Below are 24,989 nucleotides of genomic sequence, written 5' to 3' on the forward strand. Positions count from 1 at the left end.
TCGGGCGACTGTCTGTGTGGAATTTGCATGTTCTTCCAGTGTCTGTGTGGGTTTCTTCCTGCAGTCCAAAGATGTGCAGGCTAGGTGGATTGGCCATGTTAGATTGCCCCATAGTGTTCAAGGATGTGCAGGATAGGTGGGTTGTATGGGTCTTGATGGGAACTTCTGAGGATCGGCGTCGTCTTGTTGGGCCAAAGGGCCTGTTTCCACACTGTAGAGATTCTATGGATGCCCACATGAGTGAAGGAATTGTGGGTTTGTATCATATCTGGGTGCCTCCTAATAAACATCCGACTGTCAAATTCCAACAAGAGGCCAGGCTCGTTCTGATGAATAGACAAATCATAGTTTCTGGTTTTTGGTCACTACTTTCCAATTGATTCAGCGCTGGGAAACCCATATTGAGTTCCATCACCACATGCTAGTGAAGCCCTTCATTCAGATGGCTTTCCCTTCTTGTAATTGAAAGCAAAAACGGTGGAGTCTGTTGCCCGGGGAAATGTCGGCTTGCTAGTTGTAACTCCTTCAGTTGGCAGGAAAAAGGTAGCAGCAAGGTGTGACTTCCCCCTTTCTGTCACTAGTTACCAGATTCTAAGAAAGGGTCAGTCAATTGCGATGAAGTTGAATCTTCCTTCTGTCTGTCCAGTGTGAGGAATATCTCATCCTTCTGTTTTTGCAGCCTATATACTTTTCTTTCTCCTTCACATTAGTTGAATATGGGAGCATTAAACCAAACATGCCATGGTCTGCTTGTTTTGAACTTCACATGAAGTTTCATATGTCATACTGGCCCATGTCCAAATCTGACTCAAGCAGAATACTGAAAGTCGTTGAGTGTTACTTTGTTGATGCTTTGAGTCTGTAGGGTGTGGTAGTTATGAAATTAGGTGGTGAGGTTTAAGGTACAATTTGAGATTCCTATCTGTGGCCTCAAGTTGCAAGCGTACACGATGAGAGTGAGCCAGGAAGACAGCTGAGTTATTTGGAGGTTAGACACTGCAGTGGACCGCAGCATGCTCCTTCAATTGGTTTACATTCTAAATCCTGTTTCACGATCCATTGACACCTGTACTTGGGTGGACAGTGGATCAGGAACAAGCTGGGCTTTGCTGTGATGTTGCATTCAGATGGATTCTTTGATCAAAGGATAAGTACCTGGCTCTACTGGGAGCCTGTGCCTCAGCAGGTTCGAGAGCCTTGAAGCAAGGGGATCCCTTGTAACTGCGAAATTAATCACTGAAATAGGCGGCAGTGCAGAATTTCATTTCCGGTGATAGGACCTTTGATTTTTACGAACCTGGTTAGTCTGTTCCAACTTGTCACCAAAACAGTGGATGGCAACTATAGCTGGCTTGAAGACACCGGTTTCTTGGTTATTGCACTCAGTGGCTCAATGGTACGATAAGATAGTGAGCTCATTTTGGTCGACAGGCTCGGGTGGGATCTGATCTTGGGAGGCACACACCTCAAAAGCAGGAAGAATTTCCCTCTGAAGTTTCGTGCTACCAGGCCGTAGAGGATGGGGTTCAAGCAGCTGTTGAAGTAGGCCACGCAGATTGTGAAGGGGATGGAAGTGTCGATTATTTCAGTGATGTGGCAATGTTCGATAATCTTCAACCGTGAAAGAACATCCAAGAACGTGAAAATCTGGAACGGAAGCCAACACAAAATGAAAGACACCACGACAGCCACAATCAGTTTAAATGCCTCATTGTTTGCTGGCTTGCTTCTTTCAATCTGAAAGGCCTGCACCAGGCTCTTGACAATTAGAGTGTAACAGATCAAAATAATGAGTAGGGGAATTAAAAAACCCAGAAGGGTCTTCAGCAAGGCCATGCCAAGTATCCATTGAGTCTTGTGCTTCTCTGGGTAATAGAAAGCACAGATGGTTTTATTCCACTCCTTGTAGTGAAAAACTTTGCGGAGAAACATCGGGGGCAGGCTCACTAAAACAGCCAAGATCCACACAACTGTGCAAACCACCCACGCGTGGACTAATGTGCGCTTTGTCCTCGATTTCATGGGGTGCACTATGGCGAGGTAACGGTCAATACTGAGGCAAGTGACCAGGAAGACGCTGGCATTCATGTTCAACTGCACAACAGTGGCACCAATCTTGCACAGAAAGATCCCAAAGGGCCAGTCGTACTCCAGAGCTGTGTAAGCCACCCAGAGTGGCAAGGTGATGACGAAGATCAGGTCCGCCAGGGCCAGGTTCAGCAGAAAGATGTTCGCCACGGTTGTCAGCTTCAGGTAGCGATAAATTACGAGGACGACCATACTGTTCCCCAAAACTCCCACGGCAAAGATGATGCTGTATATGACTGGGATCATAAGGAAGATGTAATTATGCCTCCCACCAATGGTGCAGGTCAGGTTAGTCTTTCCGATAGGATTCTCCAAGGAATTGTTCAGCAAGGTTTCTTCAATGCCCAGTGCAAGGTCAGATGTTAAGTTGTGGAATACACTGGAGTTTGAAGCCATCTGTGTCCAATTCATGTCTGGGATTCTGCAGGCAGAAAGAGGAGCATGTTAGCAAGTTGTTAAAGGCAGATGGACTACTTTATCTGTTTTCCTCATGGCTCCTTCAGGATAATACAATAGTTCCCTTCTGTAAGACAAAATGCTGCAGTCACTTCAACATCACATCAGTCATCTCTCCTCACAGACAATAGTTTAGTCTCATTTGTTCACATCCGTGTGTAAAGCCATAAGATTTAGGAGCAGAAGTAGGCCATTCAGTCCATTGATGTGATCATGGCTGATTTGATAACCCACAACTCCACTCCCTTGCCTTTGCCCCATATATCTTGACTCCCTTACTGATTAAAAGCCTGTCTAAACACAGCCTTAAATAAAATGACCCAGTCTCGATAGCTCTGTGCAGAAAAGAATTCTACAGATTCACAGTCCTTTGAGGTGTGTGTGTGTGTGTGTGTGTGTGTGTGTGTGTGTGTGTGTGTGTGTGTGTGTGTGTGTGTATGCATGTGTGTGTGTGCGTGTATGTGTGTGCGCGTGCGTCTGCATATGTGTATGTGTGTGTGTGTGTGTGTGGTGTGTGTGTGCGCATACATGCATACGTGTGTACATAAGTGTATAAATGCGCATGTGCACATGCAAATGTGCGCGTGTATGTGTGCCTGTATGTGTCTGTGTGTACGCATTTTAATTTCTTCTGGAAAACAACATAAAATTTGTTTCTGTGTTAGGACACATTTGATTTTTGTTTTAATTCTTATGTATTAATAGCCTTTAGTGTTAACGGGTCTAAATGTTTCCATGACATTCCGAATACATTATTATGATTAACGTATTAACTGAAATTGCTGGAGAAAGTCAGCAGATCTGGTAGCATCTTTGGAGAGTGAAACAGGGTTAAAATTTTAAGTCCGGTGATCTGCTTCAGAGGCTGGATTTGAAATGTTAATGCTGCTTTCTCTCCACAAATGCTGCCCGATCTGTTGAGTTTCTCCAGCACTCTTTTTTTTGGTTTAGATTTCTAGTATTTGCAGTTCTTTGTTGCATTTTATAAAAAATATAACCTATTTTCAATTAACATGATCAAATGTCCTTCAACTTTATCCTGATGTTTGATTTCTTATTTCCCTATGTCGTTATGTGAATGCATGTTGTGAACCATCCCTCTCCCAAGTCGTGAAGTAATAAATCACACATTAGTTTCAGCTGGATGAATTTGTTGAGAGTTATTTTGAAAACTGGACTTCACAAACAATGTTTAGGGAAACACATCACTATTTTTAAGAGAGAAAAGAGACAAGCTTTACAAAGTCAACTGTTCTAGACGCAGGAAAAGTACAGAAATAATTCAACTGATCCACTGGCGGTTCATAATGTTGTCATGAGGTTGTGCCCCTCAATTGAATCTCCCTTTAAGCACCTCTGCTTCAAAGAGAACAAGGCAACTTTGGGAATCCAAAATTCTGATGAAAACTGTTCGTGTCTTGAACCATTCTGATCAATCTTTGAGACTTTGTAGTGATTGGTACAACTGAGAGGCTTGTGAGGCCATTTCAGAGGGCAATTGAGAGTCAATCACTTAGCTGTGGGACTGGAGTCACATGTGGGCCAGACCAGGTGAGGGTGGCACATTTCCTTCCCTGAAGGACATTAGTGAAGCAGATGGCGTTTTCCAACAATTGGCAGCGATGGCATGCTGATCAGTGAAAATCCTGGAATTCCCTCTCTGAGGCCATTGCGAGTTAACCCGAAGCAGGACGAATGCAGTGCTTCAAGAAGGCAGCTCACCCCAACCTTCTCAAGGGGCAACTAGGGATGGGCGATAAATGCTGGCCAGCCAGTGACACCCTCTTCCTACAAAATGAAAAAATAAAATCTTCTCCACACCCCCTCAAAGAACATGACCTCATTCCTGAAGTGTGGGGTCAGGAATGGGGTGTACTATGTGAGCTGAGACCAATTATCCACATCCTAAATTCGAAAAGCTTTACACTGAACAGGCACAAACAGTAAGTTATTAATAACCAAAATCCGCGAGATATCGCAGCGGAGTAGAAGCACAGTGCGTACGCTCCTGCTCCTCATACTTTGACAATTTTTCACGGCTTTTTTTTGGCTTAGTGTAATGTGCTTGCTTTATGTGTGGTGTATGTATGCACCGGGCAGAGGAATTGGAGCCAGTGTGGGGAGGGGTAGCCCAACATGGTGGCAAGAGGGGTCCCTGACATTGATGGGAGTCAGCCCACTGGGGGCAAGAACAGGAACAGGCAGCCCCGAGGCAGTGAGAGAAGGAACAGGCAGGCCCGAGGCGGTGAGAGAAGGAACAGGCAGCCCCGAGGCGGTGAGAGTGGGAACAGGCAGCACCAAGGCGGTGAGAAAGGGAAAAGGCAGCCCTGAGGCAGTGAGAGCAGGAATAGGCAGCCCCGAGGGGGTGAGAGCCGGAGCAGGCTGTCCCGAGGCAGTGAGAGAGGGAACAGGCAGCCCCGAGGTGGTGAGAGAGGGAACAGGCTGCCCCGAGGTGGTGAGAGAGGGAACAGGCAGCCCCGAGGCGGCGAGAGTGGGAACAGGCAGCCCAGAGGCAGTGAGATTGGGAACAGGCAGCCCAGAGGCGGTGAGAGAGGGAAAGGGCAGCCCCGAGGTGGTGACAGTGGGAACAGGCAGCCCGAGGCGGTGAAAGTAGGAACAGGCAGCCACGAGGCGGTGAGAGTGGGAACAGGCAGCCACGAGGCAGTGAGAGCGGGAACAGGCAGCCACGAGGCAGTGAGAGCAGGAACAGGCAGCCCCGAGGCAGTGAGTGCAGGAACAGGCAGCCCCTAAGCAGTGAGAGAGGGAACAGGCAAACCCGAGGCGATGAGAGCGGGATCAGGCAGCCCTGAGGTGGTGAGAGTGGGAACAAGCAGGCTGAGGCAGTGAGAGTGGGAACAGGCTGCCCCGAGGCGGTGAGAGCGAGAACAGGCAGCCCTGAAACAGTGAGAGTGGGAACAGGCTGCCCCAAGGCAGTGAGAGAGGAAACAGGCAGCCCCGAGGCAGTGAGAGCGGGAACAGGCAGCCCCGAGGCGGTGTGAGAAGAAACAGGCAGCCCCGAGGCGGTGTGAGAAGAAACAGGCAGCCCCGAGGCAGTGAGAGTGGGAAGAGGCAGCCCCGAGGCAGTGAGAGTGGGAAGAGGCAGCCCCGAGTCGGTGAGAAAGGGAACAGGCAGCCCCAAGGCGGTGGGAGAGGGAACAGGCAGCCCTGAAACAGTGAGAGGGGGAACAGGCTGCCCCAAGGCAGTGAGAGAGGAAACAGGCAGCACCGAGATGGTGAGAGTGGGAACAGGCAGCCCCGAGGCGGTGAGAGCGGGAAGAGGCAGCCCCGAGGCGGTGAGAATCGGAACAGGCAGCCCTGAGGTGGTGTGAGGAGGAACAGGCAGCCCCGAGGCAGTGAGAGTGGGAAGAGGCAGCCCCGAGGCAGTGAGAGTGGGAAGAGGCAGCCCCGAGTCGGTGAGAAAGGGAACAGGCAGCCCCAAGGCGGTGGGAGAGGGAACAGGCAGCCCTGAAACAGTGAGAGGGGGAACAGGCTGCCCCAAGGCAGTGAGAGAGGAAACAGGCAGCACCGAGATGGTGAGAGTGGGAACAGACAGCCCCGAGGCGGTGAGAGCGGGAAGAGGCAGCCCCGAGGCGGTGAGAATCGGAACAGGCAGCCCTGAGGCGGTGTGAGGAGGAACAGGCAGCCCCGAGGCAGTGAGAGTGGGAAGAGGCAGCCCCGAGGCAGTGAGAGTGGGAAGAGGCAACACCAAGGCGGTGAGAGAGGGAACAGGCAGCCGTAAAACAGTGAGAGGGGGAACAGGCTGCCCCGAGGCAGTGAGAGAGGAAACAGGCAGCCCCGAGGGAGTGGGAGAGAGGGAACAGGCAGCCCCGAGGTGGTGAGAGAGGGAACAGTCAGCTCCAAGGTGGTGAGAGCATGTACAGGCAGACCCGAGGCAGTGAGAAAGGGAAGAGGCAGACCCGAGGCAGTGAGAGTGGAAACAGGCAGCCCCGAGGCAGTGAGAGCGGGATCATGCACCCCCGAGGCGGTGAGAGAGGGAACAGACGGCCCCGAGGCAGTGAGAGAGGGAACAGGCAGCTCCGAGGCGGTGAGAGAGGAAACAGGCAGCTCCAAGGCGGTGAGAGCATGTACAGGCAGCCCCGAGGCAGTGAGAGTGGGAAGAGGCAGCCCCGAGGCAGTGAGAGTGGGAAGAGGCAACACCAAGGCGGTGAGAGAGGGAACAGGCAGCCGTGAAACAGTGAGAGGGGGAACAGGCTGCCCCGAGGCAGTGAGAGAGGGAACAGGCAGCCCCGAGGGAGTGGGAGAGAGGGAACAGGCAGCCCCGAGGTGGTGAGAGAGGGAACAGTCAGCTCCAAGGTGGTGAGAGCATGTACAGGCAGACCCGAGGCAGTGAGAAAGGGAAGAGGCAGACCCGAGGCAGTGAGAGTGGAAACAGGCAGCCCCGAGGCAGTGAGAGCGGGATCATGCACCCCCGAGGCGGTGAGAGAGGGAACAGACGGCCCCGAGGCGGTGAGAGAGGGAACAGGCAGCTCCGAGGCGGTGAGAGAGGAAACAGGCAGCTCCAAGGCGGTGAGAGCATGTACAGGCAGACCCGAGGCAGTGAGAAAGGGAAGAGGCAGACCCGAGGCAGTGAGAGTGGAAACAGGCAGCCCCGAGGCAGTGAGAGCGGGATCATGCACCCCCGAGGCGGTGAGAGAGGGAACAGGCAGCCCCGAGGCGGTGAGAGAGGGAACAGGCAGCCCCGAGGTGGTGAGAGAGGGAACAGGCAGCCCCGAGGCGGTGAGAGTGGGAACAGGCAGCCCCGAGGCGGTGAGAGCGGGAACAGGCAATCCCGAGGCAGTGAAAGCGGGAACAGGCAGTCCCGAGGCAGTGAGAGCGGGAACAGGCAGCCCCGAGGCGGTGTGAGAAGAAACAGGCAGCCCTGAGGCGGTGTGAGGGGGAACAGGCAGCCCTGAGGCAGTGAGAGTGGGAAGAGGCAGCCCCGAGGCGGTGAGAGAGGGAACAGGCAGCCCCGAGGCAGTGAGAGCGGGATCATGCACCCCCGAGTCGGTGAGAGAGGGAAGAGGCAGCCCCAAGGCGGTGAGAGAGGGAACAGGCAGCCCCGAGGCGGTGAGAGTGGGAACAGGCAGCCCCGAGGCGGTGAGAGCGGGAACAGGCAATCCCGAGGCAGTGAAAGCGGGAACAGGCAGTCCCGAGGCAGTGAGACCGGGAACAGGCAGCCCCGAGGCGGTGTGAGAAGAAACAGGCAGCCCTGAGGCGGTGTGAGGGGGAACAGGCAGCCCTGAGGCAGTGAGAGTGGGAAGAGGCAGCCCCGAGGCGGTGAGAGAGGGAACAGGCAGCCCCGAGGCAGTGAGAGCGGGATCATGCACCCCCGAGTCGGTGAGAGAGGGAAGAGGCAGCCCCAAGGCGGTGAGAGAGGGAACAGGCAGCCCTGAAACAGTGAGGGGGGGAACAGGCTGCCCCAAGGCAGTGAGAGAGGGAACAGGCAGCACCGAGACGGTGAGAGTGGGAACAGGCAGCCCTGAGGCAGTAAGTGCGGGAACAGGCAGCCCCGAGGCGGTGAGATCGGGAAGAGGCAGCCCCGAGGCAGTGAGAGTGGGAAGAGGCAGCCCCAAGGCGGTGAGAGAGGGAACAGGCAGCCGTGAAACAGTGAGAGGGGGAACAGGCTGCCCCGAGGCAGTGAGAGAGGAAGCAGGCAGCCCCGAGGGAGTGAGAGAGAGCGAACAGGCAGTCCCGATGCTGTGAGAGAGGGATCAGGCAGCCCCGAGGTGGTGAGAGAGGGAACAGGCAGCTCCAAGGCGGTGAGAGCATGTACAGGCAGACCCGAGGCAGTGAGAAAGGGAAGAGGCAGACCTGAGGCAGTGAGAGTGGAAACAGGCAGCCCCGAGGCAGTGAGAGCGGGATCATGCACCCCCGAGGCGGTGAGAGAGGGAACAGGCAGCCCCGAGGCGGTGAGAGAGGGAACAGGCAGCCCCGAGGCGGTGAGAGAGGGAACAAGCAGCCCCGAGGCCATGAGTGTGGGAACAAGCAGCCCCGAGGCCGTGAGAGAGGCAACAGGCAGCCCCGAGGCGGTGAGAGCGGGAAGAGGCAGCCCCGAGGCGGTGAGAATCGGAAAAGGCAGCCCAGAGGCGGTGTGAGAAGAAACAGGCAGCCCCGAGGCGGTGTGAGAAGAAACAGGCAGCCCCGAGGTGGTGAGAGTGGGAAGAGGCAGCCCCGAGGCGGTGAGAATCGGAACAGGCAGCCCAGAGGCGATGTGAGAGGGAACAGGCAGCCCCGAGGCAGTGAGAGAGGGAAGAGGCAGCCCCGAGGCCGTGAGTGCGGGAACAAGCAGCCCTGAGGCGGTGAGAGAGGCAACAGGCAGCCCCGAGGCGTTGAGATAGGGAACAGACTGCTCCGAGGCAGTGAGTGCGGGAACAGGCAGACCCGAGGCGGTGAGAGTGAGAAGAGGCAGCCCCGAGGCGGTGAGAATCGGAAAGGCAGACCCGAGGCGGTGTGAGAAGAAACAAGCAGCCCCGAGGCAGTGAGCGTGGGAAGAGGCAGCCCCGACTCAGTGAGAGTGGGAACAGGCAGCTCCGAGGCGGTGAGAGCTTGTACAGGCAGCCCCCAGGCACTGAGAGAGGGAAGAGGCAGCCCCGAGGTGGTGAGAGTGGAAACAGGCAGCCCCGAGGCAGGGAGAGTGGGAATTCGCTGTCCCGAGGCAGGGAGAGTGGGATCATGCACCCCCGAGTCGGTGAGAGAGGGAACAGGCAGCCCCGAGGCGGTAAGAGTGGGAACATTCAGCCCTGAGGCAGTGAGAGAGGCAACAGGCAGACTTCTGGTAGTGAGAGTGTGAACAAGCAGCCCTGAGGCAGTGAGAGTGGGAACAGGCAGCCCCCAGGTGGTGAGAGAGGGAACAGACAGCCCCGAGGCAGTGAGAGCATGTACAGGCAGCCCTGAGGCAGTGAGAGAGGCAACAGGCTGCCCCGAGGCGGTGAGAGAGGCAACAGGCTGCCCCGAGGCAGTGAGAGAGGCAACAGGCTGCCCCGAGGCCGTGAGTGCGGGAACAAGCAGCCCCGAGGCCGTGAGAGAGGCAACAGGCAGCCCCGAGGCGGTGAGAGAGGAAACAGGCAGCTCCAAGGCGGTGAGAGCATGTACAGGCAGCCCCGAGGCAGTGAGAAAGGGAAGAGGCAGACCCGAGGCAGTGAGAGTGGAAACAGGCAGCCCCGAGGCAGTGAGAGCGGGATCATGCACCCCCGAGGCGGTGAGAGAGGGAACAGGCAGCCCCGAGGCGGTGAGAGAGGGAACAGGCAGCCCCGAGGTGGTGAGAGAGGGAACAGGCAGCCCCGAGGCGTTGAGAGTGGGAACAGGCAGCCCCGAGGCGGTGAGAGCGGGAACAGGCAATCCCGAGGCAGTGAAAGCGGGAACAGGCAGTCCCGAGGCAGTGAAAGCGGGAACAGGCAGCCCCGAGGCGGTGAGAGAGGGAACAGGCAGCCCCGAGGCGGTGAGAGTGGGAACAGGCAGCCCCGAGGCGGTGAGAGCGGGAACAGGCAATCCCGAGGCAGTGAAAGCGGGAACAGGCAGTCCCGAGGCAGTGAGAGCGGGAACAGGCAGCCCCGAGGCGGTGTGAGAAGAAACAGGCAGCCCTGAGGCGGTGTGAGGGGGAACAGGCAGCCCTGAGGCAGTGAGAGTGGGAAGAGGCAGCCCCGAGGCGGTGAGAGAGGGAACAGGCAGCCCCGAGGCAGTGAGAGCGGGATCATGCACCCCCGAGTCGGTGAGAGAGGGAAGAGGCAGCCCCAAGGCGGTGAGAGAGGGAACAGGCAGCCCTGAAACAGTGAGGGGGGGAACAGGCTGCCCCAAGGCAGTGAGAGAGGGAACAGGCAGCACCGAGACGGTGAGAGTGGGAACAGGCAGCCCTGAGGCAGTAAGTGCGGGAACAGGCAGCCCCGAGGCGGTGAGATCGGGAAGAGGCAGCCCCGAGGCAGTGAGAGTGGGAAGAGGCAGCCCCAAGGCGGTGAGAGAGGGAACAGGCAGCCGTGAAACAGTGAGAGGGGGAACAGGCTGCCCCGAGGCAGTGAGAGAGGAAGCAGGCAGCCCCGAGGGAGTGAGAGAGAGCGAACAGGCAGTCCCGATGCTGTGAGAGAGGGATCAGGCAGCCCCGAGGTGGTGAGAGAGGGAACAGGCAGCTCCAAGGCGGTGAGAGCATGTACAGGCAGACCCGAGGCAGTGAGAAAGGGAAGAGGCAGACCTGAGGCAGTGAGAGTGGAAACAGGCAGCCCCGAGGCAGTGAGAGCGGGATCATGCACCCCCGAGGCGGTGAGAGAGGGAACAGGCAGCCCCGAGGCGGTGAGAGAGGGAACAGGCAGCCCCGAGGCGGTGAGAGAGGGAACAAGCAGCCCCGAGGCCATGAGTGTGGGAACAAGCAGCCCCGAGGCCGTGAGAGAGGCAACAGGCAGCCCCGAGGCGGTGAGAGCGGGAAGAGGCAGCCCCGAGGCGGTGAGAATCGGAAAAGGCAGCCCAGAGGCGGTGTGAGAAGAAACAGGCAGCCCCGAGGCGGTGTGAGAAGAAACAGGCAGCCCCGAGGTGGTGAGAGTGGGAAGAGGCAGCCCCGAGGCGGTGAGAATCGGAACAGGCAGCCCAGAGGCGATGTGAGAGGGAACAGGCAGCCCCGAGGCAGTGAGAGAGGGAAGAGGCAGCCCCGAGGCCGTGAGTGCGGGAACAAGCAGCCCTGAGGCGGTGAGAGAGGCAACAGGCAGCCCCGAGGCGTTGAGATAGGGAACAGACTGCTCCGAGGCAGTGAGTGCGGGAACAGGCAGACCCGAGGCGGTGAGAGTGAGAAGAGGCAGCCCCGAGGCGGTGAGAATCGGAAAGGCAGACCCGAGGCGGTGTGAGAAGAAACAGGCAGCCCCGAGGCAGTGAGCGTGGGAAGAGGCAGCCCCGACTCAGTGAGAGTGGGAACAGGCAGCTCCGAGGCGGTGAGAGCTTGTACAGGCAGCCCCCAGGCACTGAGAGAGGGAAGAGGCAGCCCCGAGGTGGTGAGAGTGGAAACAGGCAGCCCCGAGGCAGGGAGAGTGGGAATTCGCTGTCCCGAGGCAGGGAGAGTGGGATCATGCACCCCCGAGTCGGTGAGAGAGGGAACAGGCAGCCCCGAGGCGGTAAGAGTGGGAACATTCAGCCCTGAGGCAGTGAGAGAGGCAACAGGCAGACTTCTGGTAGTGAGAGTGTGAACAAGCAGCCCTGAGGCAGTGAGAGTGGGAACAGGCAGCCCCCAGGTGGTGAGAGAGGGAACAGACAGCCCCGAGGCAGTGAGAGCATGTACAGGCAGCCCTGAGGCAGTGAGAGAGGCAACAGGCTGCCCCGAGGCGGTGAGAGAGGCAACAGGCTGCCCCGAGGCAGTGAGAGAGGCAACAGGCTGCCCCGAGGCCGTGAGTGCGGGAACAAGCAGCCCCGAGGCCGTGAGAGAGGCAACAGGCAGCCCCGAGGCGGTGAGAGAGGAAACAGGCAGCTCCAAGGCGGTGAGAGCATGTACAGGCAGCCCCGAGGCAGTGAGAAAGGGAAGAGGCAGACCCGAGGCAGTGAGAGTGGAAACAGGCAGCCCCGAGGCAGTGAGAGCGGGATCATGCACCCCCGAGGCGGTGAGAGAGGGAACAGGCAGCACGGAGGCGGTGAGAGAGGGAACAGGCAGCCCCGAGGTGGTGAGAGAGGGAACAGGCAGCCCCGAGGCGTTGAGAGTGGGAACAGGCAGCCCCGAGGCGGTGAGAGCGGGAACAGGCAATCCCGAGGCAGTGAAAGCGGGAACAGGCAGTCCCGAGGCAGTGAAAGCGGGAACAGGCAGCCCCGAGGCGGTGTGAGAAGAAACAGGCAGCCCCGAGGCGGTGTGAGGGGGAACAGGCAGCCCTGAGGCAGTGAGAGTGGGAAGAGGCAGCCCCGAGGCGGTGAGAGAGGGAACAGGCAACCCCGAGGCAGTGAGAGCGGGATCATGCACCCCCGAGTCGGTGAGAGAGGGAAGAGGCAGCCCCAAGGCGGTGAGAGAGGGAACAGGCAGCCCTGAAACAGTGAGAGGGGGAACAGGTTGCCCCAAGGCAGTGAGAGAGGGAACAGGCAGCACCGAGACGGTGAGAGTGGGAACAGGCAGCCCTGAGGCAGTAAGTGCGGGAACAGGCAGCCCCGAGGCGGTGAGATCGGGAAGAGGCAGCCCCGAGGCAGTGAGAGTGGGAAGAGGCAGCCCCAAGGCGGTGAGAGAGGGAACAGGCAGCCGTGAAACAGTGAGAGGGGGAACAGGCTGCCCCGAGGCAGTGAGAGAGGAAGCAGGCAGCCCCGAGGGAGTGAGAGAGAGCGAACAGGCAGTCCCGTGGCTGTGAGAGAGGTAACAGGTAGCCCCGAGGTGGTGAGAGAGGGAACAGGCAGCTCCAAGGCGGTGAGAGCATGTACAGGCAGACCCGAGGCAGTGAGAAAGGGAAGAGGCAGACCCGAGGCAGTCCCGAGGCAGTGAGAGTGGAAACAGGCAGCCCCGAGGCAGTGAGAGCGGGATCATGCACCCCCGAGGCGGTGAGAGAGGGAACAAGCAGCCCCGAGGCCATGAGTGTGGGAACAAGCAGCCCCGAGGCCGTGAGAGAGGCAACAGGCAGCGCCGAGGCATTGAGAGAGGGAACAGACTGCCCCGAGGCAGTGAGAGCGGGAACAGGCAGCCCCGAGGCGGTGAGAGCGGGAACAGGCAGCCCCGAGGCGGTGAGAATCGGAACAGGCAGCCCAGAGGCGGTGTGTGAAGAAACTGGCAGCCCCGAGGCGGTGTGAGAAGAAACAGGCAGCCCCGAGGTGGTGAGAGTGGGAAGAGGCAGCCCCGAGGCGGTGAGAATCGGAACAGGCAGCCCAGAGGCGATGTGAAAAGAAACAGGCAGCCCCGAGGCAGTGAGAGAGGGAAGAGGCAGCCCCGAGGCCGTGAGTGCGGGAACAAGCAGCCCTGAGGCGGTGAGAGAGGCAACAGGCAGCCCCGAGGCGTTGAGATAGGGAACAGACTGCTCCGAGGCAGTGAGTGCGGGAACAGGCAGCCCCGAGGCGGTGAGAGTGGGAAGAGGCAGCCCCGAGGCGGTGAGAATCGGAAAGGCAGCCCCGAGGCGGTGTGAGAAGAAACAGGCAGCCCCGAGGCAGTGAGCGTGGGAACAGGCAGCTCCGAGGCGGTGAGAGCTTGTACAGGCAGCCCCCAGGCACTGAGAGAGGGAAGAGGCAGCCCCGAGGTGGTGAGAGTGGGAACAGGCAGCTCCAAGGCGGTGAGAGCATGTACAGGCAGACCTGAGGCAGTGAGAGAGGGAAGAGGCAGCCCCGAGGCAGTGTGAGAGGGAACAGGCAGCCCCGAGTCGGTGAGAGAGGGAACAGGTAGCCCCGAGGCGGTGAGAGAGGGAACGGGCATCCTCGAGGCAGTAAGAGCGGGAAGAGGCAGCCCCGAGGCGGTGAGAATCGGAACAGGCAGCCCAGAGGCGGTGTGAGAAGAAACAGGCAGCCCCGAGGCAGTGGGAGTGGGAAGAGACAGCCCCGAGGCAGTGAGAACGGGAACATGCACCCCCGGGGCAGTCCGAGGTGGTGAGAGCATGTACAGGCAGACCCGAGGCAGCGAAAGTGGGAACAGGCAGCCCCGAGGCAGCAAAAGTGGGAACAGGCAGCCCCGAGGCAGTGAGAGAGGGAACAGACTGCCCCGAGGCAGTGAGTGCGGGAACAGGCAGCCCCGAGGCAGTGAGAGCGGGAACAGGCAGCCCCGAGGCAGTGAGTGCGGGAACAGGCAGCCCCGAGGCAGTGAGAGAGGGAACAGGCAGCCCCAAGGTGGTGAGAGCATGTACAGGCAGACCCGAGGCAGTGAGAGAGGGAAGAGGCAGCCCTGAGGCGGTGAGAGAGGGAACAGGCAGCCCCGAGGCAGTGAGAGAGGGAACAGGCAGCCCCGAGGCGGTGAGAGAGGGAACAGGCAGCCCCGAGGCAGTGAGTGCGGGAACAGGCAGCCCTGAGGCGATGGGAGAGGCAACAGGCAGCCCTGAGGCGGTGAGAGAGGGAACAGGCTGCCCCGAGGCGGTGAGAGAGGGAACAGGCAGCCCCGAGGCAATGAGAGAGGGAACAGGCAGCCCCGAGGCAGTGAGAGAGGCAACAGGCTGCTCCGAGTCCGTGAGTGCGGGAACAAGCAGCCCTGAGGCGGTGAGAGTGGCAACAGGCAGCCCCGAGGCGTTGAGAGAGGGAACAGATTGCCCCGAGGCAGTGAGTGCGGGAACAGGCAGCACCGAGGCAGTGACAGATGGAACAGGCAGCCCCGAGGCAGTGAGAGTGGGAACAGGCAGCCCTGAGGCAGTGAGAATCGGAACAGGCAGCCCCAAGGCGGTGTGAGAAGAAACAGGCAGCCCCGAGGCGGTGAGAGAGGGAACAGGCAGCTCCGAGGCGGTGAGAGAGGGAACAGGCAGCCCCAAGGCAGTGGGAAATGGAACAGGCAGCTCCGAGGCGGTGAGAGCATGTACAGGCAGAACCGAGGCAGTGAGAGAGGGAAGAGGCAGCCCTGAGGTGGTGAGAGAGGGAACAGGCAGCCCCGAGGCAGTGAGAGAGGGAACAGGCAGCCCCGAGGCGGTGAGAGAGGGAACAGGCAGCCCCGAGGCGGTGAGAGAGGGAACAGGCAGCTCCGAGGCGGTGAGAGCATGTACAGGCAGACCCAAGGCAGTGAGAGAGGGAAGAGGCAGCCCTGAGGCGGTGAGAGAGGGAACAGGCAGCCCCGAGGCAGTGAGAGAGGGAACAGGCAGCCCCGAGGCGGTGAGAGAGGGAACAGGCTGCCCCGAGGCGGTGAGAGAGGCAACAGGCAGCCCCGAGGCGGTGAGAGAGGGAACAGGCAGCCCCGAGGCAGTGAGAGAGGGAACAGGCAGACCCGAGGCAGTGAGAGAGGGAACAGGTAGCCCCGAGTCAGTGAGAGAGGGAACAGGCAGCCCCGAGGCCGTGAGAGAGGGAAGAGGCAGCCCTGAGGTGGTGAGAGAGGGAACAGGCAGCCCCGAGGCAATGAGAGAGGGAACAGGCAGCCCTGAGGCGGTGAGAGAGGGAACAGGCAGCCCCGAGGCGGTGAGTGCGGGAACAGGCAGCCCCGAGGCGGTGAGTGCGGGAACAGGCAGCCCCGAGGCAGTGAGAGAGGGAACAGGCAGCCCCGAGGCAGTGAGAGAGGGAACAGGCAGCACCGAGGCAGTGAGAGAGGGAACAGGCTGCCCCGAGGCGGTGAGAGAGGCAACAGGCTGCCCCGAGGCGGTGAGTGCGGGAACAGGCAGCCCCGAGGCAGTGAGAGAGGGAACAGGCAGCCCCGAGGCGGTGAGAGAGGGAACAGGCAGCACCGAGGCAGTGAGAGAGGGAACAGGCTGCCCCGAGGCAGTGAGAGAGGCAACAGGCTGCCCCGAGGCGGTGAGAGAGGGAACAGGCAGCCCCGAGGCAGTGGGAGATGGAACAGGCAGCTCCGAGGTGGTGAGAGCATGTACAGGCAGACCCGAGGCAGTGAGAGAGGGAACAGGTAGCCCCGAGTCAGTGAGAGAGGGAACAGGCAGCCCCGAGGCCGTGAGAGAGGGAAGAGGCAGCCCTGAGGCGGTGAGAGAGGGAACAGGCAGCCCCGAGGCAATGAGAGAGGGAACAGGCAGCCCCGAGGCGGTGAGAGAGGGAACAGGCAGCCCCGAGGCGGTGAGAGAGGGAACAGGCAGCCCCGAGGCAGTGACAGATGGAACAGGCAGCTCCGAGGCGGTGAGAGCATGTACAGGCAGACCCAAGGCAGTGAGACAGGGAAGAGGCAGCCTTGAGGCGGTGAGAGAGGGAAGAGGCAGCCTTGAGGCAATGAGAGAGGGAACAGGCAGCCCCGAGGTGGTGAGAGAGGGAACAGGCAGCCCCGAGGCGGTGAGAGCGGGAACAGGCAGCCCCGAGGCGGTGAGAGAGGCAACAGGCAGCCCCGAGGCTGTGAGAGAGGCAACAGGCTGCCCCGAGGCAGTGAGAGAGGGAACAGGCAGCCCCGAGGCAGTGGGAGATGGAACAGGCAGCTCCGAGGCAGTGGGAGAGGGAACAGGCAGCCCCGACGCAGTGAGAGAGGGAACAGGTATCCCCGAGGCGGAGAGAGGGGGAACAGGTAGCCCCGAGACACTGAGAGAGGGAAGAGGCAGCCCTGAGGCGTTGAGAGAGGGAACAGGCAGCCCCGAGGCAATGAGAGAGGGAACAGGCAGCCCCGAGGCGGTGAGAGAGGGAACAGGCAGCCCCGAGGCGGTGAGTGCGGGAACAGGCAGCCCCGAGGCGGTGAGTGCGGGAACAGGCAGCCCCGAGGCAGTGAGAGAGGGAACAGGTAGCCCCGAGGCGGTGAGAGAGGGAACAGGCAGCCCCGAGGCGGTGAGTGTGGGAACAGGCAGCCCCGAGGCGGTGAGTGCGGGAACAGGCAGCCCTGAGGCGATGGGAGAGGCAACAGGCAGCCCTGAGGCGGTGAGAGAGGGAACAGGCTGCCCCGAGGCGGTGAGAGAGGGAACAGGCAGCCCCGAGGCAATGAGAGAGGGAACAGGCAGCCCCGAGGCAGTGAGAGAGGCAACAGGCTGCCCCGAGTCCGTGAGTGCGGGAACAAGCAGCCCTGAGGCGGTGAGAGTGGCAACAGGCAGCCCCGAGGCGTTGAGAGAGGGAACAGATTGCCCCGAGGCAGTGAGTGTGGGAACAGGCAGCACCGAGGCAGTGACAGATGGAACAGGCAGCCCCGAGGCAGTGAGAGTGGGAACAGGCAGCCCTGAGGCAGTGAGAATCGGAACAGGCAGCCCCAAGGCGGTGTGAGAAGAAACAGGCAGCCCCGAGGCGGTGAGAGAGGGAACAGGCAGCTCCGAGGCGGTGAGAGAGGGAACAGGCAGCCCCAAGGCAGTGGGAAATGGAACAGGCAGCTCCGAGGCGGTGAGAGCATGTACAGGCAGAACCGAGGCAGTGAGAGAGGGAAGAGGCAGCCCTGAGGTGGTGAGAGAGGGAACAGGCAGCCCCGAGGCAGTGAGAGAGGGAACAGGCAGCCCCGAGGCGGTGAGAGAGGGAACAGGCAGCCCCGAGGCGGTGAGAGAGGGAACAGGCAGCTCCGAGGCGGTGAGAGCATGTACAGGCAGACCCAAGGCAGTGAGAGAGGGAAGAGGCAGCCCTGAGGCGGTGAGAGAGGGAACAGGCAGCCCCGAGGCAGTGAGAGAGGGAACAGGCAGCCCCGAGGCGGTGAGAGAGGGAACAGGCAGCCCCGAGGCAGTGAGAGAGGGAACAGGCTGCCCCGAGGCGGTGAGAGAGGCAACAGGCTGCCCCGAGGCGGTGAGAGAGGCAACAGGCAGCCCCGAGGCAGTGGGAGATGGAACAGGCTGCCCCGAGGCAGTGGGAGATGGAACAGGCAGCCCCGAGGCGGTGAGAGAGGGAACAGGCAGCCCCGAGGCAGTGAGAGAGGGAACAGGCAGACCCGAGGCAGTGAGAGAGGGAACAGGTAGCCCCGAGTCAGTGAGAGAGGGAACAGGCAGCCCCGAGGCCGTGAGAGAGGGAAGAGGCAGCCCTGAGGCGGTGAGAGAGGGAACAGGCAGCCCCGAGGCAATGAGAGAGGGAACAGGCAGCCCTGAGGCGGTGAGAGAGGGAACAGGCAGCCCCGAGGCGGTGAGTGCGGGAACAGGCAGCCCCGAGGTGGTGAGTGCGGGAACAGGCAGCCCCGAGGCAGTGAGAGAGGGAACAGGCAGCCCCGAGGCGGTGAGAGAGGGAACAGGCAGCACCGAGGCAGTGAGAGAGGGAACAGGCTGCCCCGAGGCGGTGAGAGAGGCAACAGGCTGCCCCGAGGCGGTGAGAGAGGGAACAGGCAGCCCCGAGGCAGTGGGAGATGGAACAGGCAGCTCCGAGGTGGTGAGAGCATGTACAGGCAGACCCGAGGCAGTGAGAGAGGGAACAGGTAGCCCCGAGTCAGTGAGAGAGGGAACAGGCAGCCCCGAGGCCGTGAGAGAGGGAAGAGGCAGCCCTGAGGCGGTGAGAGAGGGAACAGGCAGCCCCGAGGCAATGAGAGAGGGAACAGGCAGCCCCGAGGCGGTGAGAGAGGGAACAGGCAGCCCCGAGGCGGTGAGAGAGGGAACAGGCAGCCCCGAGGCAGTGACAGATGGAACAGGCAGCTCCGAGGCGGTGAGAGCATGTACAGGCAGACCCAAGGCAGTGAGACAGGGAAGAGGCAGCCTTGAGGCGGTGAGAGAGGGAAGAGGCAGCCTTGAGGCAATGAGAGAGGGAACAGGCAGCCTTGAGGCAATGAGAGAGGGAACAGGCAGCCCCGAGGTGGTGAGAGAGGGAACAGGCAGCCCCGAGGCGGTGAGAGCGGGAACAGGCAGCCCCGAGGCTGTGAGAGAAGCAACAGGCAGCCCCGAGGCTGTGAGAGAGGCAACAGGCTGCCCCGAGGCAGTGAGAGAGGGAACAGGCAGCCCCGAGGCAGTGGGAGATGGAACAGGCAGCTCCGAGGCAGTGGGAGAGGGAACAGGCAGCCCCGACGCAGTGAGAGAGGGAACAGGTATCCCCGAGGCGGAGAGAGGGGGAACAGGTAGCCCCGAGACACTGAGAGAGGGAAGAGGCAGCCCTGAGGCGTTGAGAGAGGGAACAGGCAGCCCCGAGGCAATGAGAGAGGGAACAGGCAGCCCCGAGGCGGTGAGAGAGGGAACAGGCAGCCCCGAGGCGGTGAGTGCGGGAACAGGCAGCCCCGAGGCAGTGAGAGAGGGAACAGGTAGCCCCGAGGCGGTGAGAGAGGGAACAGGCAGCCCCGAGGCGGTGAGTGTGGGAACAGGCAGCCCCGAGGCAGTGACAGATGGAACAGGCAGCTCCGAGGCGGTGAGAGCATGTACAGGCAGACCCGAGGCAGTGAGAGAGGGAAGAGGCAGCCTTGAGGCGGTGAGAGAGGGAACAGGCAGCCCCGAGGCAATGAGAGAGGGAACAGGCAGCCCCGAGGTGGTGAGAGAGGGAACAGGCAGCCCCGAGGCGGTGAGAGCAGGAACAGGCAGCCCCGAGGCGGTGAGAGAGGCAACAGGCAGCCCCGAGGCTGTGAGAGAGGCAACAGGCAGCTCCGAGACGGTGTGAGAGGGAACAGGCAGCCCCGACGCAGTGAGAGAGGGAACAGGTATCCCCGAGGTGGAGAGAGGGGAAACAGGTAGCCCCGAGACACTGAGAGAGGGAACTGGCAGCCCCGAGGCAGTGAGAGAGGGAACAGGTAGACCCAAGGCAGTGAGAGAGGGAACAGGCAGCCCCGAGGAAGTGACAGAGGGAACAGGCTGCCCCGAGGCAGTGAGAGAGGGAACAGGCTGTCCCGAAGCAGTGAGCGAGGGAACAGGTTGCCCCGAGGTGTAGCGGAGTTAAGTTTGAGCCCAAAGCAGGTGAGGTCGAGCCCTTGTGCAGTGTGTGTGACCTCACCATGGCCAGGTTCTTATGGGCTGTGGTGTTAAACTGTTAACTGTATTTCTTTGTTTTCCACTTTTTAGTAAGAAAGACTGTAAAGTTTAACTTTTTGACCTTGTTTCTCTATTTTTTTGCTTTGTACCTAAGCTTCTGTACCCCGGTATCTTTGTACCTCATGTGAGCACATGTGACAATGCAGCTAATTTTCATTCTAATGCCCAATGCAGTTTTATATTTGTTGTACGTAATGTTCTAATAAAGTGAAAAGAGGCTTTGCCATTCATATGCACCATCATCTAATAAAATAAATCAATGTTTCTTCATTTCCTAGCACTGCATTATAGGGCCATTGATGTAGAATGCAGATTTGTATCATAACAGGCGCTTTTTTGAGTGCAGCCTGCTTTTGGGTTAGTGAAAGCCTACGATTAATGATGTCCCGGGAGTATCACAGAAATTTTTGTATTAAACTGCTGTCAAAATGTCACGATAATTTATTGGTGTCAAATGGTGGAGGGTAAATTCCTTTCCACATGTGACCCATAAAGCCAAGCTGAAATTATACTTCAGGGTGCAATATGTCCATAATTCAAACAAATGCTGTGCTGATGTGAAAATAAATGGGTGCTTTTCCTTTACCTATAGGGCCCTGTTAACCTGTAATACCGTTAGGTTGAGCATTCATTTGATTTCTTCTATCATTAACTTAAAAAAACAACACTACATACGAACAGCATAAGCGCCGTACAGGGGCCAGGCAACACACAACCTGAAACACCATCCACCTTGCTGATTCCTTCTTGCTTGACAAACACTATAGTGCTTTGTAGATCTCTGCAATGAATGTGTATCTATAATATTAATAGTCTAGGCGAATCGAATGGTCCTTAATCCTAGATTTGAAACATTGTGGTTAATGGTAAACAACACCCCAAAGTTTCTGACACAAAGACAGATTGCCTTTAAGGTTGTATTAATGGGAATGGTCCTGCACAGTGTGGTTAGTCTTGTCCAATATTGAAACTGTTACAATTCCAATGAATTACCATCAAGAGGGCTTGCAGCCAAGTTGTTTAAGGCACTCATTGAATGTTCGTCCTGGAAGGTTCCAAGGACATCAGAGCAGGACCTTTGTTTGGAGGCTGGGATAATTGCATCTCGTTTATTGATGCTGCTCTCCTCCTGGTGATTGCAATGTTGGGGTGGTGGGGTGGTAAAGTCCTGGCGGTGTTATCCCTAGACTATCAATCCAGTAATAAACATCCTAGGTTCAAACCCTACCATGGTGGAATTTGAGTTCATTTCTTTTTTAAAAACCTGTAATTAACAGGATGATGATGACCATGAAACCACTCTTGACTGTTTGGGAAGAAAACCCATCTGTTTCACTTTAGGGAGGGAAATCTGCCATCCTTACCTGGTCTGGCCTATATGTGACCCCAGGTCCACAGCAATGTGGTTGATTCTAAACTCCCTATGGGCAATTAAGGATGGACAATGAATGCAGGTCTAGCCAGCAACACCCACATCCCTTAAATGAATTAACAAAGCTATCTGCCACCATGAAACTGACTGGAAGCAATAAATATGTTGAATAAATTTGCACGCTTCATGTGTTTTCCCAGACCTAGTAAGGAAAAGCTTGTATTTATATGGTACCTTTAATGACCTCAGTATATTTGTAATTATGTTAAGTGTATTTTGTGGAGTGCAGTTGCAAATGCTTTATTGTAAGGAACACAGTGGCCAGTCTTTTTTGCAGAGCAAGTTCCTGTAGACCACACAGTGATAATGACCAGACATTCTGTACCAATGGTGCTCAATGAATAATCAATACCGGCCAGGAGTCCAGGTGTAATTCTCAATTCAGCTTAAAAATAGAGCCAAATGATACCTATTTACAACCAACTGAGAAGACCTCACTTTTACATTTCATCCAAAAGGAAGGGCTGTTAAAAAGACAGGACTGCTGAAGTGACAAGGTGTGGAGCTGGATGAACACAGCAGGCCGAGCAGCATCTCACGAGCAGGAAAGCTGCATATCACTGAGTGGAAGTAGTACAGTATCAGTGTAGTTAGAACAGCCTGCAACAGACACTTCCATAAAAGGTTCTTTGGAAGAGGCACATGTACCCATGTGCATGACCATACGAAGAGGACAAGTTTCTGCTTCTCCCCCTGAAGGCAAGATCCTTGCCTTAATAGGTAAGATCAGATCCTGGTATACCCACGCTTACCATGTGCAGCAATGTTCAGTATTAATGAATAGTCACCTGAAGTCTAAGTCTGAAGACAGTTCTTGACTTTGCCTTCTTACCAAATGGTCTGTCTTGCACCTGAACACATTGTGGTATGAAACCACACAATAAAAGAGGTGTCATTCACAGCTCTGCGTCAGCAGTTCAAGGACAACTTCACCACAAAAATCACGGCTGACACTTCATTCCAGCAGTACTCAGAGATAGTAAGAACTGCCGATGCTGGTGTCAAGAGACAACGCAGTGTGGAGCTGGAGGAACACAACAGGCCAGGCAGCATAAGAGGAACAGGAAAGCTGAGGTTTCGAGCCAAGATCCTTCTTCAGAAATGGGCTGTCTTTAATCTCTTAACTTCTAAGAACTAAATCTATTTTCTTCTTGAAAATATTCAACGTTTTGGCTTCAACTGCTTTTTGTGGTAGAGGCTCACCACTCTCTGGGTGAAGGCATTTCTCCTCAATTCAGTCCTAAATGGCCCATTTTGTATCTTTAAATTATCCTTATGCAGATCGACTACTTTTACTCTCCCAGTCATTGGGAATGTCCTTCCTGCATTTACCATATACAGACCTCTTACAACTTTTAAGGTTCATATGACAACCTCCTCATTTGGCCCTTGGAGCACAATAGCCATGAAAGGTGCAATGTAATTGAAGGTCTTTTTTTTCTTTCAAACTTATTTGACATGGCTGTGTAACTATTAGTACACTAATATTGAACAAAACCATTTCCAAGCTGTACTCTTTAAATGTGAAAATAAGTTTCCTCTAACCTCGTCCGTGGGCTATCGCCCCCTGAGTACATCCCCCCGAGTATTCTTTGACCTCTTGTAAAAGTGAGGTTGTATCCTATTGTGCGGCACAGAACTTTGAACCTGTTTTAGCTCTGCCTGAAACAAGTCCCCTTGGGGATCCTGTGCTGTTTAGCCGAACTGGGAAGCTCTACATGTCAACACTGCAGAAGGCTTCACCAAAACATGGCACACCATTAGCAATAAACACAAGCAGGTTCCTTGAGCAATGTTTAAAGGTCAAGCTACCTCAAGGGCTTTTGGCATATTATTCATGTGGATGTGTGAAAAGCCATAATGGAAAACAGCTGAATAAATGCCGCATTCAAAACAATTTGTGTTGTTTGGGTCAAAGCTGCAAGGAAAATGGTTGAACTTGATAGTTCATTTATAAATACACCAAGACACTCTGTGAAAGTGATTACTCAAATTTCCTAATGATTAACGGTAGAATCCTATTCCAGCTGAATAATCTATGAAAAGAAAAGTTTGATATTATGTAATTCTCAGTTTGGCTTTTTATGTTTCTGAGCTATTTTTGATGCAGTGCTGCGAGAGAAGTATTTTTAACCTGTGACAGTTTTTAGCTCCAGTTTGACAGGACCAGTCAGCCTTCTGATCAGTTTCCTGTTAATTACCCAGCCCTGTTTGCCTGAGTGAGCTATTTCTGATCCTATCGCTTACGCAAAGCAAAAGCTTTAAAAAGAAAGGGAGTTAAACTTTCTGTGGAGCAGCTATCTCGACATGATATTTGTTCTGGCAGTGTTAAAAAAAAGACAGAAAAATAAGTGCCGCCACCAAAAGCACTGGATCTGACCCTTGTATTGTGTTCTGGCACGATGGTACTGAATCCTACAGAATAGAGTTTCTGCGCTGTTTATTGCACAGTTAAGGAAGGTGATGGCCTAGTGGTGTTAACACTGGTCTGTTAACCTAGAGACCCAGGTAATGCTTTGGGGATGAAAGCATAAATTGCTGGAAGAGCTCAGCAGGTCTAGCAGCTTCAGTGAAGAGAAGTCAGAGTTAACGCTTCAGGTCGAGTGACCCTTCCTCAGAGCAGGGAGTGTTCTGGGGCCTCCGTTTCAAATCCTGCCACAGCTGATGGTGGAATTTGAACTTAATAAAAATCTGGAATTAAGAGCCTAAAAATGACAATTGTCGTTTTATTGGGGGATAATGTCTAGCTGGTTCGCTAATGTCCTTTAGAGAAGGAAGCTGGTATGGCCTACATGTGACTCCAAGCCTACAACAATGTGGTCGACTCATAACTTCAGGGCAATTAGGGATGGGCAATAAACGCTTGCCTGACCAGTGATGCCCACGTCCTATGGATGAATTAAAAACAAAATTCTGGAGTTGACATCGATATGTAAATTAGTTGCATAGCACCAATTAGAACTGTGGTGTGGGCACCTTTTAGATGCATTCTTGCATTTTTAATGGTCATCCGTAACAATTTCTATCAGATGAATGATAATCGGAAAATTTACAAACTTAAAAATAGCTTTGTGTCTGTAAACTCCACTTGTCTGCAACACTCGGAGAATCGCTTCTGCAGTTGTGGCCTCGGCACTGGCAGTGAGTTTTCAATGTCTGAGCACTACATTCTTCAACTTTGAACCTTGTTGTGTCCCCTAAGATGCTTCCCAACATGTTTCGCATTGACTATAGTTTGACTTCTTGTCCTACACGACTTTCTTTGGGCTGGTCCCATTTTGTTTCTGCCTTTGGGTATTTTACTGTGTGACGAACAATTGTAAAAAATGGTGATGTTGCTGGGAAAACCCAGCTGGTACGATATGAGAGGCTGCCTTCCCAAATTGTCATTTTCTCTTCTTAGATGTTGAGTGTTCCTAGAATCTGTATTTTTTAATTAACAATTTCTGGCTTTTGGCAGGTTTTCAAAATATGTTTTAACCATGAGTGGCCAGCCATTAAGACATTGATTGAGATTCCGGAAGAAACTAACTGATTGATTTTCTCAGGAGAATTCTGCTGGTCGTTAATGGGAAGCCATATTGGAATCCTGATCAAGGGTCTCTCTTTGAAGAGATAAGCTCCTAGATGGAAAGAAA

At 56.3% G+C, this 24,989-nt stretch overlaps 1 protein-coding gene across 1 annotated transcript in view; it reads right to left on the minus strand.

Annotated features, from left to right (window-relative positions):
• Positions 1 to 1,105: 1,105 nt before the first annotated feature.
• agtr1a (angiotensin II receptor, type 1a) overlaps positions 1,106 to 24,989 on the minus strand; it is a 46,266-nt gene continuing 22,382 nt past the window's right edge. The window contains exon 2 of the mRNA XM_048542451.2: positions 1,106 to 2,509. Within this exon, the coding sequence (XP_048398408.1) occupies positions 1,342 to 2,499 (1,158 nt within the window). The 5' untranslated portion in view covers positions 2,500 to 2,509 and the 3' untranslated portion in view covers positions 1,106 to 1,341. The remainder of the gene's footprint in view (positions 2,510 to 24,989) is intronic.

The sequence above is a fragment of the Stegostoma tigrinum genome, chromosome 14, assembly GCF_030684315.1.
Source record: "Stegostoma tigrinum isolate sSteTig4 chromosome 14, sSteTig4.hap1, whole genome shotgun sequence".
Taxonomy (NCBI): Eukaryota; Metazoa; Chordata; class Chondrichthyes; order Orectolobiformes; family Stegostomatidae; genus Stegostoma; species Stegostoma tigrinum.